Source organism: Melozone crissalis, unplaced genomic scaffold, assembly GCF_028551555.1.
Source record: "Melozone crissalis strain CALT ecotype California unplaced genomic scaffold, PUWL_Pcris_2 ptg000068l_1, whole genome shotgun sequence".
Taxonomy (NCBI): Eukaryota; Metazoa; Chordata; class Aves; order Passeriformes; family Passerellidae; genus Melozone; species Melozone crissalis.
In genome coordinates, this window is record NW_026535846.1 from 6953659 (window position 1) to 6967210 (window position 13552).

General features: G+C 55.0%; 1 protein-coding gene across 1 annotated transcript in view; it reads left to right on the top strand.

Annotated features, from left to right (window-relative positions):
• The first annotated feature begins 586 nt into the window (after positions 1–586).
• The window catches only part of LOC128945623 (gamma-aminobutyric acid receptor subunit gamma-4), a 41986-nt gene continuing 29020 nt past the window's right edge, over positions 587–13552 (top strand). The window contains exons 1-3 of the mRNA XM_054289381.1: positions 587–695; positions 6708–6856; positions 7061–7128. Of these exons, the coding sequence (XP_054145356.1) occupies positions 640–695; positions 6708–6856; positions 7061–7128 (273 nt within the window). The 5' untranslated portion in view covers positions 587–639. The remainder of the gene's footprint in view (positions 696–6707; positions 6857–7060; positions 7129–13552) is intronic.

Below are 13552 nucleotides of genomic sequence, written 5' to 3' on the forward strand. Positions count from 1 at the left end.
CGACAGGCTGGGAGCCCCCAGCTGTCCCTCAGCTGCTCCCCACACACCCTCCCGGCTGGTTTGCGGGGCAGCAGCCCCAACAGGTGGGAAAAGACCCTCTCCGGTCTGCCCCTCAGCCCAGCGCGGCCTGCCGCCTTGCGTAATTGAGCAATAATTACCCACTCTTTCTTTTTTTAGACAAACACCCTAACTGTTGTACATGCAAAAGAAGAAGAAGAAGGAAAAAAAAAAAAAAAGGGCGAGGAGTATTAAGAGAAATCCACCGCCTCGTTCCGCAGAGGGGGAGCGGGCGCTGCCGGCAGCAGCTGACGACGCTCGCTCCGCGGCAGATGCGCCTCTCGGTGCTGCTCAGCCCCCCCGGCGGCGGCGCTCAGCCCCGGGGCTGCGGGGGAGGCCGGCCCCGTTGCGGGGAGGCAGGAGCCGCCGCCAGCCCCTCCCCGCCGCCGCCGCCGCCGCCCGGAGCAGCAGCAGCAGCGATGCCCAAGTTCGCGGAGCGCGGCCGGAGCGGGGGGGGCGGCGGCGGGGCCGGAGCGCGGCGCTGCGGGCAGCGGGGGGGCCCGGTCGCCGCCCCCGGCCCGGCCCCGCGCTGAGCCCCGCACGGCCCCGCGCCGCCCCCGGGGCCGCCCTCGCCTCGCAGAGATGCCCCGGACGGTGCTGCTGCTCTGCCTGGCCCTCGGGCCGGTCCTGCGCGCCAGGTGAGTGTCCCCCTCCACGCCCCCTCCCTGCCTCAGTTTACCCGTCGGGGCAATGCGAGGGGAGGGCGTTGGAGGGGCAGCGCTTCTGCCCAAGCTCGCCAGCCCGGCTCCAGTGGGGATTTGGCACCTCCGGCTGTCCCTTCCAGCGGGTCCCGTCGCGGCAGCACCGAGTGCCCGCATGTCCTACGCACCCCGCACCCCGGGCTCCCGCTCCGCATGCCGGAATGGAGAGGGCAGCCCGCTTTCCACCCTGGCATCGCCCCGCTGGCTGATCCTGCCGGGGGACCCTGCCGGGGACCCTGCCATCAGCCCCCTGGCTAACCCTGCCGGGAGACCCTGCCGGGGGACCCTGCCATCAGCCCCCTGGCTAACCCTGCCGGGAGACCCTGCCGTCACCCCGCTGGCTGACCCTGCCAGGGACCGGGCCCCTTCGCGGGTGCCCGGAGCAGGACCGGAGCGAGCCGGGCACCTCCGGGAGCTCCATCCACCCCCGGGGCATTCTCACGTGGAGTCGGGCTGGCCGGGAAGGAGCTTGGGTCCCCTTCCTCGCACTCCATCCCGGGACCTCGAAGCCCCCGCAGGGTGTGCGGGCTCCTGCCCTGCTCCACAGGTTGGCCGCGAGTCGCGGCTCTGAGTGCCCGGTGCCAGCCTGGTGCCAGCCCGGTGCCCCAAGGAGGCGAGCGAGCGGAGGCAGGGGCGGGCAGGTGGCAGTCCTCTCCCAGGGCCAGCCCTTCGTAGCGCTTTTCTGTAAACAGCCATGAAAGGGCCCACGCACAAGGGGGTTTCAAGTTTCTCTTTCCGTTTTTTTCTTTTTCTTTTTTTTTCTTTTTTTTTTTTTTTTTTTTTTTTTTTTTTTTTTACGATTCCTAGCCCCGCTGATGAGTTTAATGGCTAGATGGGGAAAGAACATGTTGTCAGCAGATTGTTACCCCCAGGGCTTGGGGGAAGAGGGATTTCACTGGCTGAAGCTAATTGGCAGAATAAGCCGCCTTAAAACCGATCAAATCCCATTACAGATGCAGCCAGGGACAGGGAGCATGAATCCTACCATTAATGGTCTGCCCTGCCAATGCTTCCCGACCCCGGGGGTGGGCACAAACTCCATCCCTGCCATGGTCCTGCGTGGTTTGGCCTTCCCAGGGTCGAGGAGCAGGAGCTACCCCACTGGTCATGCCCTGACACCCATTCTCTGCCATGCTCTGGCACAAAACCTCCCGGGAGGAGATCCCTGCAGGTGCCAGGGGCACTGGGGGGCTGAGAGGGGGTGGATGCGTGGTGATCCAGGTTCCTGTGCCCCACCATCCCTGCAGAGCATTGCCACGAGCCCTGCATCTCCAGAGGGTGAGTTGTGAGCTGCAGGATCACACGGAGGAGTAATTAAATGTGTTGTATTAGAGTAATTAAATGTGTTGTATTAATGTATCCACATCCCCTTGGGCAGGAATGCTCACCCCACAGCTGGCCCAGGCTCTCCTCTGCCCAGTGCCTCTACCCTGAGCCCTGCTTTGCCAGGAGCAGTGATTGTGGAGGCTGGGGGGTGGGCATGATGGAGTGGGAGAGGAATCCTGTGAGAGGAGAAAAAAGAGCAAGTTATCTCAGGGTCTCGCCCTGCATTTGCTGCGTTTTTCCTGGGTGCAGTTGTGGAGGGTTTAAAATCTCCTCTTCCCTGTTCCTCATGGTGGGTGCTGGGGTGAGGAGCTCTGCGAACGGAGCTGTGCATGTGAGCTCTTCTCCTGGTACAAGCAGCAGGACCCTTCCCCTGGCACTGCAGGGGCTGGATGCTTTTTGCCAGGTGATCCAGCACTCCCCAGAGGGTGCCCCCAGCACAAAGGCTCCTTCACCAGCCTCTCCCAGGGCACTGCCTCGGCTGGGACCAGGGCAGCCAGCTCTGAGCCCTGAGGGCAGGATCCCTGCACAGCATCACAACCAATGCTGGGCTTGGCAGGTGCCTCAAACTGGGCAGATTGAAGCACTGGGGCTTCATGGAGTGTGTTGTCAGATGTAGGAAGAGATGTGAGATGGGTAGGGGCAGTTAGAGATCCCCATCCTTAAATCCTCTGCCTGCTTTTAATTCAGAGTCCTCACCCCTGTGCCTACAACCCTAGGAGGCATTGGGCTGGGTGAGTAAGGACACATTAGCGTGTGGTAATTAGAACTGACCACAGTGCTTTTTGACCAAGGGAAACGTTGCTGTTGCATTTTGCTGCTCTCTTTTCCCTGGGAGCAGGGAAGGCTTTCAGCTGTGCTTGCAGCAGGGCTGAATACAGCCCGGGGATCTGCGTCTGTGCTGGGAGGCTCCTGCCTCAGGGCCACCAGCAGCAGCAGTGACAGTGGGTGTGCAGCCCAGCCAAGCACCACCAGCCGCCCCAGCAGGCATGGAGCAGAAGTTTCTTCATGGCTCTTGTTGTTCTTCCCCTGCTCCTGCCAAGGGAACACCTTGGGCACAGGGGAGGGAGCCAGGCACAGCTCCTCAGGTGAGTTTCCCCAGTGTGTGTGCTTGGAAGCCTCAGCCAAACAGGTGTCTGCCTGAGGAACAGGGAATCAGGGAGTGAGGCACGGCTCTGTCCTGCTGTAATGCCACGGGCTGCCCAGGGAGAATTGTCCAACCTCATCCACGGATGTGAGCACATCCGAAAGGACACCTCCCTGCCGTGCCAGCCCCCTGCTCGGGGCACCAGCAGGAGCTGCCATGGCCCCAGCTCCTCTGCCAGCACCAAGGATTTCCTTGCAATGCCCCCAGTTCTGCCCTGCTGTCACCCCCTGCCCACACTGTGGCTGTGTCCCAGCCCATGGCCCTGCTCTGAGGAGGGTGTTCTGGCATCTCAGCGTGCAGAGGTGAGGAAACACAGCTCTGCCTTTCCCCCTGGCTGCACAGAGACATATGAGAAGTGGCTGTCCCCTGTCACCAAGCCAGCTGCTTTGTGCCTGGAGACGGAGCTGCCAGGCCAGGCAGTGTTCACAGCACGCTGGGGATCTCTCGGGTCTGCAGTGTGACATTTCCATTAGCAGCTGGAGGGGGGATGCGCATGTCACCTTAACACCTCTTCTCTGCAATAGATCTCGGGCTCTTCCCTTCTCAGTTTAAAGTGGGGCCACCAAAAAGAGAAACCAGGGAGGAGGCAGTGGCTTGCAATAGGGTGGCATGAGAGTTACACTCTTAACCAGCAAGGGCTGATGTGTGTCTGTGTGTGCACGGGCACTCAGAAAAATTGTATTTTCTCCAGCAAAAGCTGGCTTGCTTATGCTAAGATGGCTTAGTATGGTTTAGTCGACTGGGATTAGCTGCATTAGCAAAAAGCATATTTTTGGTAGTGTCCCTGCATCTGTAATAGGGATGTGACTCCCTGGAAATGCTACCCCAAGCCTTGGTGTGTTAATCAGTGACACTAAATTGGGGGAAACCAGAAGTCTGAGAGCAGGGCAAGCTCAGACAGGGTTTGCTCAGCCCACAGAGGCATATTTCTATTTCTGCTGTAGCCTGACAGTTTCTCAGAGGACCGGGAATTTTGGCAGGGCAGGGAGATGTGCGGAGTTCAGCACAGGCAGGTGACTTCAAGAAAGGTCAAGGGAACATGGAGGAAACATTTCAGTGCAGGAGGCAGCCTCCATCACCCAATGCTCTGGCAGAAAGGAAGCAGTTCAGATTGCATTTTGGATTTCATTTTGGATTGCTTTCCCTCACCCTGAGCTGTGCTGTGGGCACATGTTCCAGTGTGCTCTGTGCCCTCTGGGCTGGGCTGGCAGTGTGCCCTGTGCCCCTGTGCCACCCTGGGGTGGGCTGGCAGTGTCCCCTGTGCTACCCTGGCAGTGTGCCCCATGCCACCCTGGGCTGGGCTGGCAGTGTGCCCCATGCCACCCTCTGGGGTGGGCTGGCAGTGTGCCCTGTGCCACCCTGGGCTGGGCTGGGCTGGCAGTGTCCCCTGTGCCACCCTGGGGTGGGCTGGCAGTGTGCTCTGTGCCCTCTGGGCTGGGCAGGCAGTGTCCCCTGTGCCACCCTGGCAGTGTCCCCTGTGCCACCCTGGCACGGTGCCCCGTGCCCCTGCAGCTGCTGGCTGCTGGGAGCTCCCTGCCCGCCCGCCTTTGGGAGCCAAGGCCACGGCGAGAGCCCGGCCAGGGCGCTGCTGGGATGGGGAAGAGCGTCCTGCCAGCGCTGCTTAACACTCCTTGAGCGTGGTTAGCAAGCGCAGCGCAATCAGACGGGAAACAATGCGCTGATGTACAACGCCTAATGCGCGGCGGCAGGCAGCCCGGCCCGGGCGGGGGACACATCCCGGCGCCCCAGAGATGCAAAGAGTCTTAAAAGCGAGTTTTGGCTGGGGATTTGGGAGAGGATCATCTGACAAATCGGCCGCAACGTGTCAATTTAATGCTTTTTCGACCCCTCCGAGTGCATCGGCCAGGCTGTGCCTCCGCAGGCGCTGGAGGGAGATGGGATCTGTTCAAAACGAGAGCGGGCTCTCGGTGCTAAAGTGATTTCAGCATTTATTACAATAAAAAGAAAAGGCCCAAAGCAAGGGAGCCCGCGGGCCAAGCAGGAGCGTTCCCTCGAGGATGGAGCGATGGCCCCAATGTCCCAGATGGAGCAGCACAGATTCAGTGGGTCAAAGCCCCTTTTGATCCTGCTTTTTGTCCCTTTGGATTGGTTTCTTCTGGATCCTCCACTTGCACCAAGGTTTCTTTTTGGATCCTTCATTTGCATTTGCGCTCGATTGGCCATTACAGCTCTGTCCAGGCTGGCTGGTGCTGCACTTTGCTGAGGTGTGTTATGGCACATTGTGTACCAGATTTCTTACAACTACCCTTTTAACCCCCTTTACAATATAATAACCAAACTAACAGCACATGCTTAACGATGTAACAACTATTTTACAACAGTTTCTAACCTATTTTTAACAGACCCGTGGTGCCTGGCTACACCTCGGAGCTGTGAGGCTCCAGCTGGGAAGTGTCAGCACGGTGACAGCTCCCACTGAGAGACCCTCGCTGCCACTGGAGCAGGTGACACACTGCCATGGCAGACGTGGAGGGGGCTGTGCTGGCATCCTCTCCCACACATGGCTGTGGCATTCCGGGGACAGCCAGTGAATGAGCTGCCCTGAGCAGTGGCAGGTGGTTACAATTTCCCGCGTGACCATGTGGACCTAATCTAATTAGATGCTTTAGGAAAACTCCTCTAGGAAAAGGGAGGAGTGTGAAAGGTTTAGAGAGGGCAGGGTTGAAAGGCAGTGAGAGAAGCTGTTGCTGAGTGGATGGTGTCCAAAGGAGGATGGATATGAGCTTTCCTTGCCTGGCTGGGAGATTGGGAAGATGGGGCATCCTTAAATGGGAGCTCACGCCACAGATTGGGGAGGAAGGGTTGGTGAGTGCAGGGAATGGGTTGTGGCAGGTCCTGGCCTGGAGGCAGAGGAGTTTGCATAAGGCTTTAATTTCCAGGGATCCATGCAGGGCAGATGGCTGGCTTCCTGGCATGCAGGATGCCTGTGTGGTAGATTAGGACCTCTTTTCTCTGAAATGCATTTATTGCAAATGTCTTGCTCCCCAAAACCACTGTTTTGTCACTGTCTCTTCCCTCAGAGGAAGCCTGCTTCAGGTGTCAGCAGCAGGCAGAGTAGTGGAGGTATTTGAGGTGAACAGGCAGCTCTGGCAGCAGGAGCTGCTGGGTGGGATGAGCAGGAAGGCAGGGAAAGCAGGGGCTGCCTCCCACACCTCGGGGATGAGCAGTGTGCCTCCAAAGGGAGCTGAGGAGGAGGTGAAGCACTCCATGCTAGTTTTTCTCACTGGTGGCAAGGCCTCTGCATGTCTGGTGACCCTGAAGTGAGCAGAGGTGCCAGGTGAGTTGTGCCTTCTTAGCAGTGTGGCTGAGAGGAGATCTCTGCGCTCCTCACGCTCTGCCTTTTAGCTGCTCTGCATCCTCCTCCTTTGGTATCTCTGGTACACAGCTGTGCCCCCCCTGCCAGGGAGTGCCAGAGAGCTGCCACAGCCACGTCCCTGCCCTCTGTCTCTCCTCTGCAGGTGTGAGAGCACAGAGGAATACGATTACGATTACCTCAGCATCAATAAAACCTGGGTCCTCACGCCCAAGGCACAGGAGACCGATGCCACGCAGATCCTCAACTCGCTGCTCAAGAACTATGACAACAAGCTGAGGCCTGACATTGGCAGTAAGTGTCCCCTGAAGCTCCCTGTGGCCACAGGTGTGACCTGGCCTGGCCATGTCCTGTGTTTTCCATGCTTTGGTGCCTGATGGAGCTGGGATTTTTGTTGTGGTAGAGCCACGCTCATCCCAGATGGGATCATTCCTTGTGCAATCCCCCTGCCAACGCTCCTGGCCCCAGCTGATGGTGCCTGTGTTCTTGTCTTTCCAGTCAAGCCCACCTTCATTGATGTGGATATCTACGTGAACAGCATTGGGCCGGTGTCTGTCATCCAGATGGTGAGTGCTGGTGTGCCTGCAGGGCACGGTGTCCCCTCCCTGCAGGGCATGGTCCCCGTGGCAATGTGAAGGTGGTGTTGGCATGAGAGGTTTCCTTTCCCTTGGTCAGGGTTCTCTGACCTGCTGGGAGCTGGAGCTGGAGAGCCCTGAGCACCATCGATGGTGATTGCTCATGTGTCCCCTCCCTGGCAGGGCCGACCCAGCTGGGGCACGTTGTGTCCTGCTGCCTAGACATGGCGTGAAGGTGATGTTGGCATCATTGGAAGTTTCCTTTCCCTTAGTGAGGGTGCTCTGACCTGCTGGGAGCTGGAAAGACCCAAGCACCATTGATGGTGATTGCAGGGCACGATGTCCCCTCCCTGGCAGGGGCTGGCCCAGTACTAGGGCACATTGTGTCCTGCTGCCTAGATGTGGTGTGAAGATGGTGTTGGCATGAGAGGAGGTTCCCCTTTCCCTTTCCCTTTCCCTGGCCTGCTGGAGGTGGAGAGCCCTGAGCACCATCCCTGGTGGGGAGCAAGGTTCTCGAGTGGTCTTGGTGAGCTCACAGCCCTTCAAATGTGGGATGAAGCCCTCTCTGGTCTCTGCTGGAACGGGTGGCAGACACTCCTGCCTGGTGGCTTTGCTCTCCCCTCCCTGGGAAGTGTGTGGGCACCAGGATGTTCAAGGCAAGGTGGAACCAGGGCAGTGTGTTCCAGGAGGACTGAGAGAGTTACCTGGAGATGGTTTCCATGGCAGTGTGAAACTTGGGTGCCCAGGCCTGGCCTGTGGTGCTGGCCAAGGGGAAAGCAGGGGAGCTTCAGGTCCAATGTTTCTTCTTCATAGTCTAGCACTTTAGAGAGATGCCACCAGAACTGTGACAATTTCTCCTCATGGCACAGGACCCAGCTATACCAAGAGCTGTGAAAACACCTAACAGAGACACTCTTTGATCAGGAGAGCAACTGTTGGCTATTTAATTTTCACAGGAAACTTTCTTTGTTATTATTATTATTATTTTCCCTGCAAAGTCATCTTTTTTCCCTTTTCTATCAAGGAGCAAACCTGACTGCTGTCAGGTTTTGCAAGACTTCTCCAGTCCATTGGGCAGTGAGGTCAAGGGGAAAAAAGCAAGATATAGCCAGGACAATTTGGTTTTTTTATTTCTTCCAATGCAAAACAGAGCAGGAACAAAACCATCCCCCTTAAACTGAAAAAAAACAAAAAGCAAAAAACAAAAAACCCAAAAAACCATGAAAAAAATCCACCAAAAAAAACCTCCAAAAACCACCAAGTTCCCAGGATGGGAAAGTTATTTTTACTTTCCAAAGTACAACATCTCCAAGGAACAAACCCCTCTGGGGATGGAGGGATGGTACAGTAGCTGAGGTACCAGTTCCACTCCAAGGAGCCTTTTGAAGCAGCCCTTCTGGCTGCCTCCACCACTGAGGATGTGCCCCTGGCAGCTCCTGCTCACGCGCCACCAGATGGGCACTGCCTGGGCACCAGCTCACACCGTGAGGGCACCATCAGGAGGCCCAGCAGGGACAGCCTTGAGGCTCAGAATTTCCTTGCATTGCTGCAGCATGCCCAGCTCAAGGTGCAGAACCACAACCTGAGTTGGGTGGGTGCCACCTCCTGCTCTTGGGACTTCTGCTGCTCAGAGTGACCCCAAGATGTGTTAGAAATTCTCTTTCCCCAGCCTGGCAGTTGAAGAAGGAGTCAGAACTCTTCTGGTCTCATTCTCAAGGTTGTTTATTGTTTCTTATCTATAACATTCTGTCTCTGGCCTGCTGAGGTCCGTCCAGCAGGACAGTTCCAGGCACTCTTCCTGCTCCCAGGGCAGTGTTATCTTTTTATACTAAAAACTACATGTACATTATTTACCACAACTTCCCAATACCTACCACCTATGTTAGACAGTGAACTTCTACCTTAAACCAATCCAAAAGTGCCAACATCACCCAGAAGATGGAGGCCAAGAAGAAGAAGAAGAAAGGCTGGACACACCCAGTTCCCTCCATCTTGCCCCCTGAGCCCCCATTCTAGAAACCGCAAAAATCTATTTTTCACCCCATGACAAACTAATTATTATTCTACTCAAACTTTTGTGGCTTTTAAATCCTCATATAAGGTTGGTAATTTTTTCCATGGGTCATGATCAAAGTCACAGGGGTCTTGGGCTCTGTGTCAAGGTCTCTGAGCCCCCTGGCAGGGGTTTGGGCAATCCAGGACAGCCAGAGGGATGTCCTGGGTTCTGACACCCTGCCACGAGCCCCTGCAGCCCATGAGGGAGTGAGGCTAAGGTGGCACAAGAGCAGCAGTGCTGGGGCTGGGTGTGCTCACCCCTTCAGGTGAGCCCGCAGGTAGAGCACAAGGGTCATGTCACAGCTGGCTGCTCTACGTGCTTTGCCAAGAAACCCACAGAAACCCAGAGCACATCCTCATCCTTCCCTTTCCCTCTCATCCTTCCCTCACCACCCTTTTCCAGCCCTCTCTGCCATGGGAGCACTGCAGAGCCAGGCAGGTGCTAGCAGTAGAGAGTGGTTTCTAAAATCCACTCTGCATCCAGAGTTCATCTCTCCTCCTAAACAGGGATGCTGCTGCTAGGCTGGTTTCCTAAGAAACACAGCTTCTGCCATGGTGATGGGGATGTGGGAACGTGCGTGCGTCCATCCCAGGCTTGCAGGATTTTGGATCTGCTGGGCTGGCACCAGCCAGAAATGGCTGCAGGTACAGCAGCTCCAGGCACAGTCAGTATCTCTGGTATTTTTGGGGAAACAAGATTCCAGGCAATGACAACAGCCACCCCCACCAAGGGGAAAAGCTGTTGTGTGAACTCAGCCCTTACTAGAGACCAGGAAATCATGTGGGGGAGCTCAGCCCATGTGTTCAGCTCTCTCTGAGAGTCAGAAGAAGCTTTTTCTCTTTGTGAAGTGGGGCTCCACTAGTGCACAGGACCCCTGGAACTGCCAGCATCTGCAGGGCTATGCTGGGGGAACTGCTGCCATGGGGCTGATGCACCCCTCTGCAGCCTTCCCACCTGAGGAGGGGATTGCTCCTTGTGGGAACAGCCACGAGCTGCTCAGGCAGGGAGGAAGCTGCTCAGTGTGGGCAATTCTGAGGGTTTTGTTGCTTCAGTCACAACTGGCTGTGCTGTGCCTCTGAAGAGCCTTGGTGCTGCCAGTCCAGGGGTCCCACAGGGTCCCAGAAGTCACCTGTGGTCTTGAGACCACCTCCATATGACATCTTCAGGGATATCTCTCCTTCCTTGTTCCCTTAGGTAGCCTCTTAAGCTTGAACCTGTGATGCCCTTGAACTGTGAAACCTTTTCCCACAAGACTGAGGTGATATTAAAGGTACTGAGGGCAGCAAGACACAGGTCTCAAAGCCTCAGATTTCTGCTATCTGTACCCTGGATATTTCCCCTGCTCTTGGGAGAGGCTGCATCCTGCTCTGTGGTCACCTGAAGCAAGAGGAAAGGGCAGTGACAAAGCTGCCACGGTGTCACCTCCAGACTTGGCTGCTTCACCCAGCTGTTTGGTGTTTGTTTGCTTTCCCATGCTGATGCAGTGAATTAAGTCATTCTGTGGGTCCTGGCAGGCTGGCATCAAACACATGATGGATGGTCTGTGCTGGGGACATGTCATTCCCACTCTGTCCCTGTTGGTACAGTGTAGGAGCGATGGGGGTAGCACGATTGGGACGGACAGAGACAGAGATCTCTGCAGCCAGGGCTGGAACTTGTGGTTTATTGCATTTATTGCAGAGGGCCTGGGTGCAGGGCCCTGCTGGGAGCTGCCAGCCACAGCTCAGAGCAGCAAAGAGAGAAGAGAGGGGGAGAGAGGGTGAGAGGGTGAGAGAGTAAGAGGGGAAGAGCATAGAAAAGGAAGAGCTAAGAGAAAAGAGCTAAGAGAGCGAAGTTCCCATTACAATACAATAAATCATCTTCTGTGTTGAATATTCTAATTCTCACTAACCAATCTAGTACAAGATACAAATCCTATACCATTTACATACAGCCTATAAGAATCACTACATTACCACACTGTGCTACATTTTAAACCCTAAAAACTCCTCTTTGGGCCCCTTCTGCCAAGCTGGCAGGGTCTGCTCTGACCCTTGGGCCTGTCTGCAAGCAGAGGGTGTTGTTCCATCAAAAGGGGATTGCCTTCAGCTGGCCATGCCATTGTTTTCCAGTTGTTCAGTAACTGAGGGATCTCAAAGCTTGCTTTCATTTCAATCTCACTTATAGTTTCCATATTCTCAAAATCTTTTGCCAGGCAATCCTATTTATAAGGCTTTCGTGTTTCATCTTCCCCACCACACAGCTTCTCCCAACCTGAGAAGCTGTGCCCTCTCCCAGGGGCAGGCCCATCCCAGTGCCTCCTCTTGCCTTTTCCCCATGCACAACCTGAGGAAATGCACATTTCCAAGGGAGGGCAGCTAGAATTTGTCTCAGAGCTAGATCTCTCTTGAGCCCATGGTGACATTTCACTGTGCCACAGACAGAGAGGCTTGTGTAGGCTGGAAGGGCCACTGGAGGGGAAATGTCCCATTGATCTCCTTTACGTGCATTGCCGTGACAGTGCCTTATGTAAATATTTCTCTTTCACGTAGGCTGTGTAGAAGACAAAAAACCAAGTTCTGCTTTTCAGAGACACAGCAGCATTGCTGTGGCTTTTTGCCTGGACCACTGTGGCCTATAAATCTGCAGCTGGAGGCCACAGGATGGCCTGACATGCTGCTGGAGTTGAAGGCTCCTGTGACCGTGTTCACAGGGGTTTTCAGATTGGGGATCTGACTCCATGTTTCAGAAGGCTGATTTATTATTTTATGATATATATTACATTAAAACTAAACTAAAAGAATAGAAGAAAAGGTTTCATCAGAAGGCTAGCTAAGAATAGAATAGAAAGGAATGATAACAAAAGCTTGTGTCTCGGACAAGCCAGCTGACTGTGATTGGCCATTAATTAGAAACAACCACATGAGACCAATCACAGATGCACCTGTTGCATTCCACAGCAGCAGATAACCATTGTTTCCATTTTGTTCCTGAAGCCTCTCAGCGTCTCAGGAGGAAAAGTCCTAAGGAAAGGATTTTTCCTAAAAGTTGTCTGCAACAGGCTCCAACTTATCTGGTTTAAATCCTGGTCTCCTGTGATGCTCACCCTCAAAGGGTTAATGTCTCACTGCTGTCTTCATCCTGCTGGTGCTCTGTCAGGGACTGGGAGCTGGTCCTGCGTAGCCACTGCCCAGCCTCCAAATGATAAATCACGTCAGGATACAAAACTGATTCCGGTCCTTAAAAATGAATAGGTGATTTGAAAATGCCCTGTGCTGGGTGTGAATTCTGCATTCCCTCATCAATCACTTGTCATAAATAACATTAACATTCAGGAGTCAGCAGAAGGTGGGCAGCTTTGGAGCAGGAAGAAATGGAAAGTGATTTCCTGAGATCTTTTGTACACCAGAATGGCAGCCTTGTCTCCAATTTAGGTGGCTGAGCAGATTTTATTCTGAAAAATATTCAGAATATTCTATTCAGATGGTATTCCCACTTTCTGAGGGAAAGGACCCTCTGTGCTCTCCAAGGACAATGTGGCAGTGACCAGAAGCAGAGCTAGAAGGTGGTTCAAGGACAGGAGGTGGGACAGGGGGAAAAGTGGCACCATCAGGTCCCACAGCTCTTTACCCCAGTCCCTGCATGGGCTGGGATTTCCTCCCCAGCCCCGTGGATCTTTGGGTGGGATTGGGGCACTCAGCACCTCTCAGGATGGTGTGAAGCTGTGTTTACACCATCAGGGGAAGGATGCACTGGCCATGAGCCCCTGCAGAGCTCTGCTGCCACTGAGCACTGGCCAGCAGCCCCTGGAGCCAAATGAGTTATCACCTGCGGTGCTGTAGCTGTGTCTGGAGCTGGATGCCCAATTAGATTCCCATTAACACAGTGCTGAGGTGTCCCTGGCTTATCAGAAGCTCAGCCTGATGCAAAGCCCTGCCTTCATTCTCTGAGCATGTTTGTGGGCAGAGGTGCCAGGGAGGAGACTCCGGGTTCAGATTTTTCGCTGACTGGTTGTTTGCTGGAGGGATTTGTTCCTGGTTTTGTTTTGTAATGGCTTTATTGCTATAGATTATAGCTTTAACTGGTGTCAAGGGCACCTAGAGCTCTGGATCACCTTCCTTTAGGGATGCTTAACTCTCAGGAAATGAAAGTAAAGCAGGTGCCAGCTATTGGGGCTGAGTGTCTCTCAGTCCCGAGGGTGTCCCTGAAGTGTCCATGAGGGACAGTATGAGCGAGAGGGGGAGAAATGCTTATGTTCTGAGCCTGGGGATGGAGCAAATCTTGCCCAGAGCTTCTCAGATTCCTCCCAGAGGCCAGAGCTGAATGTCCTTTTCTTCCTTTCTTGCACAAAACCAGGAGTGAGGCTGAGGAGCCAGACTG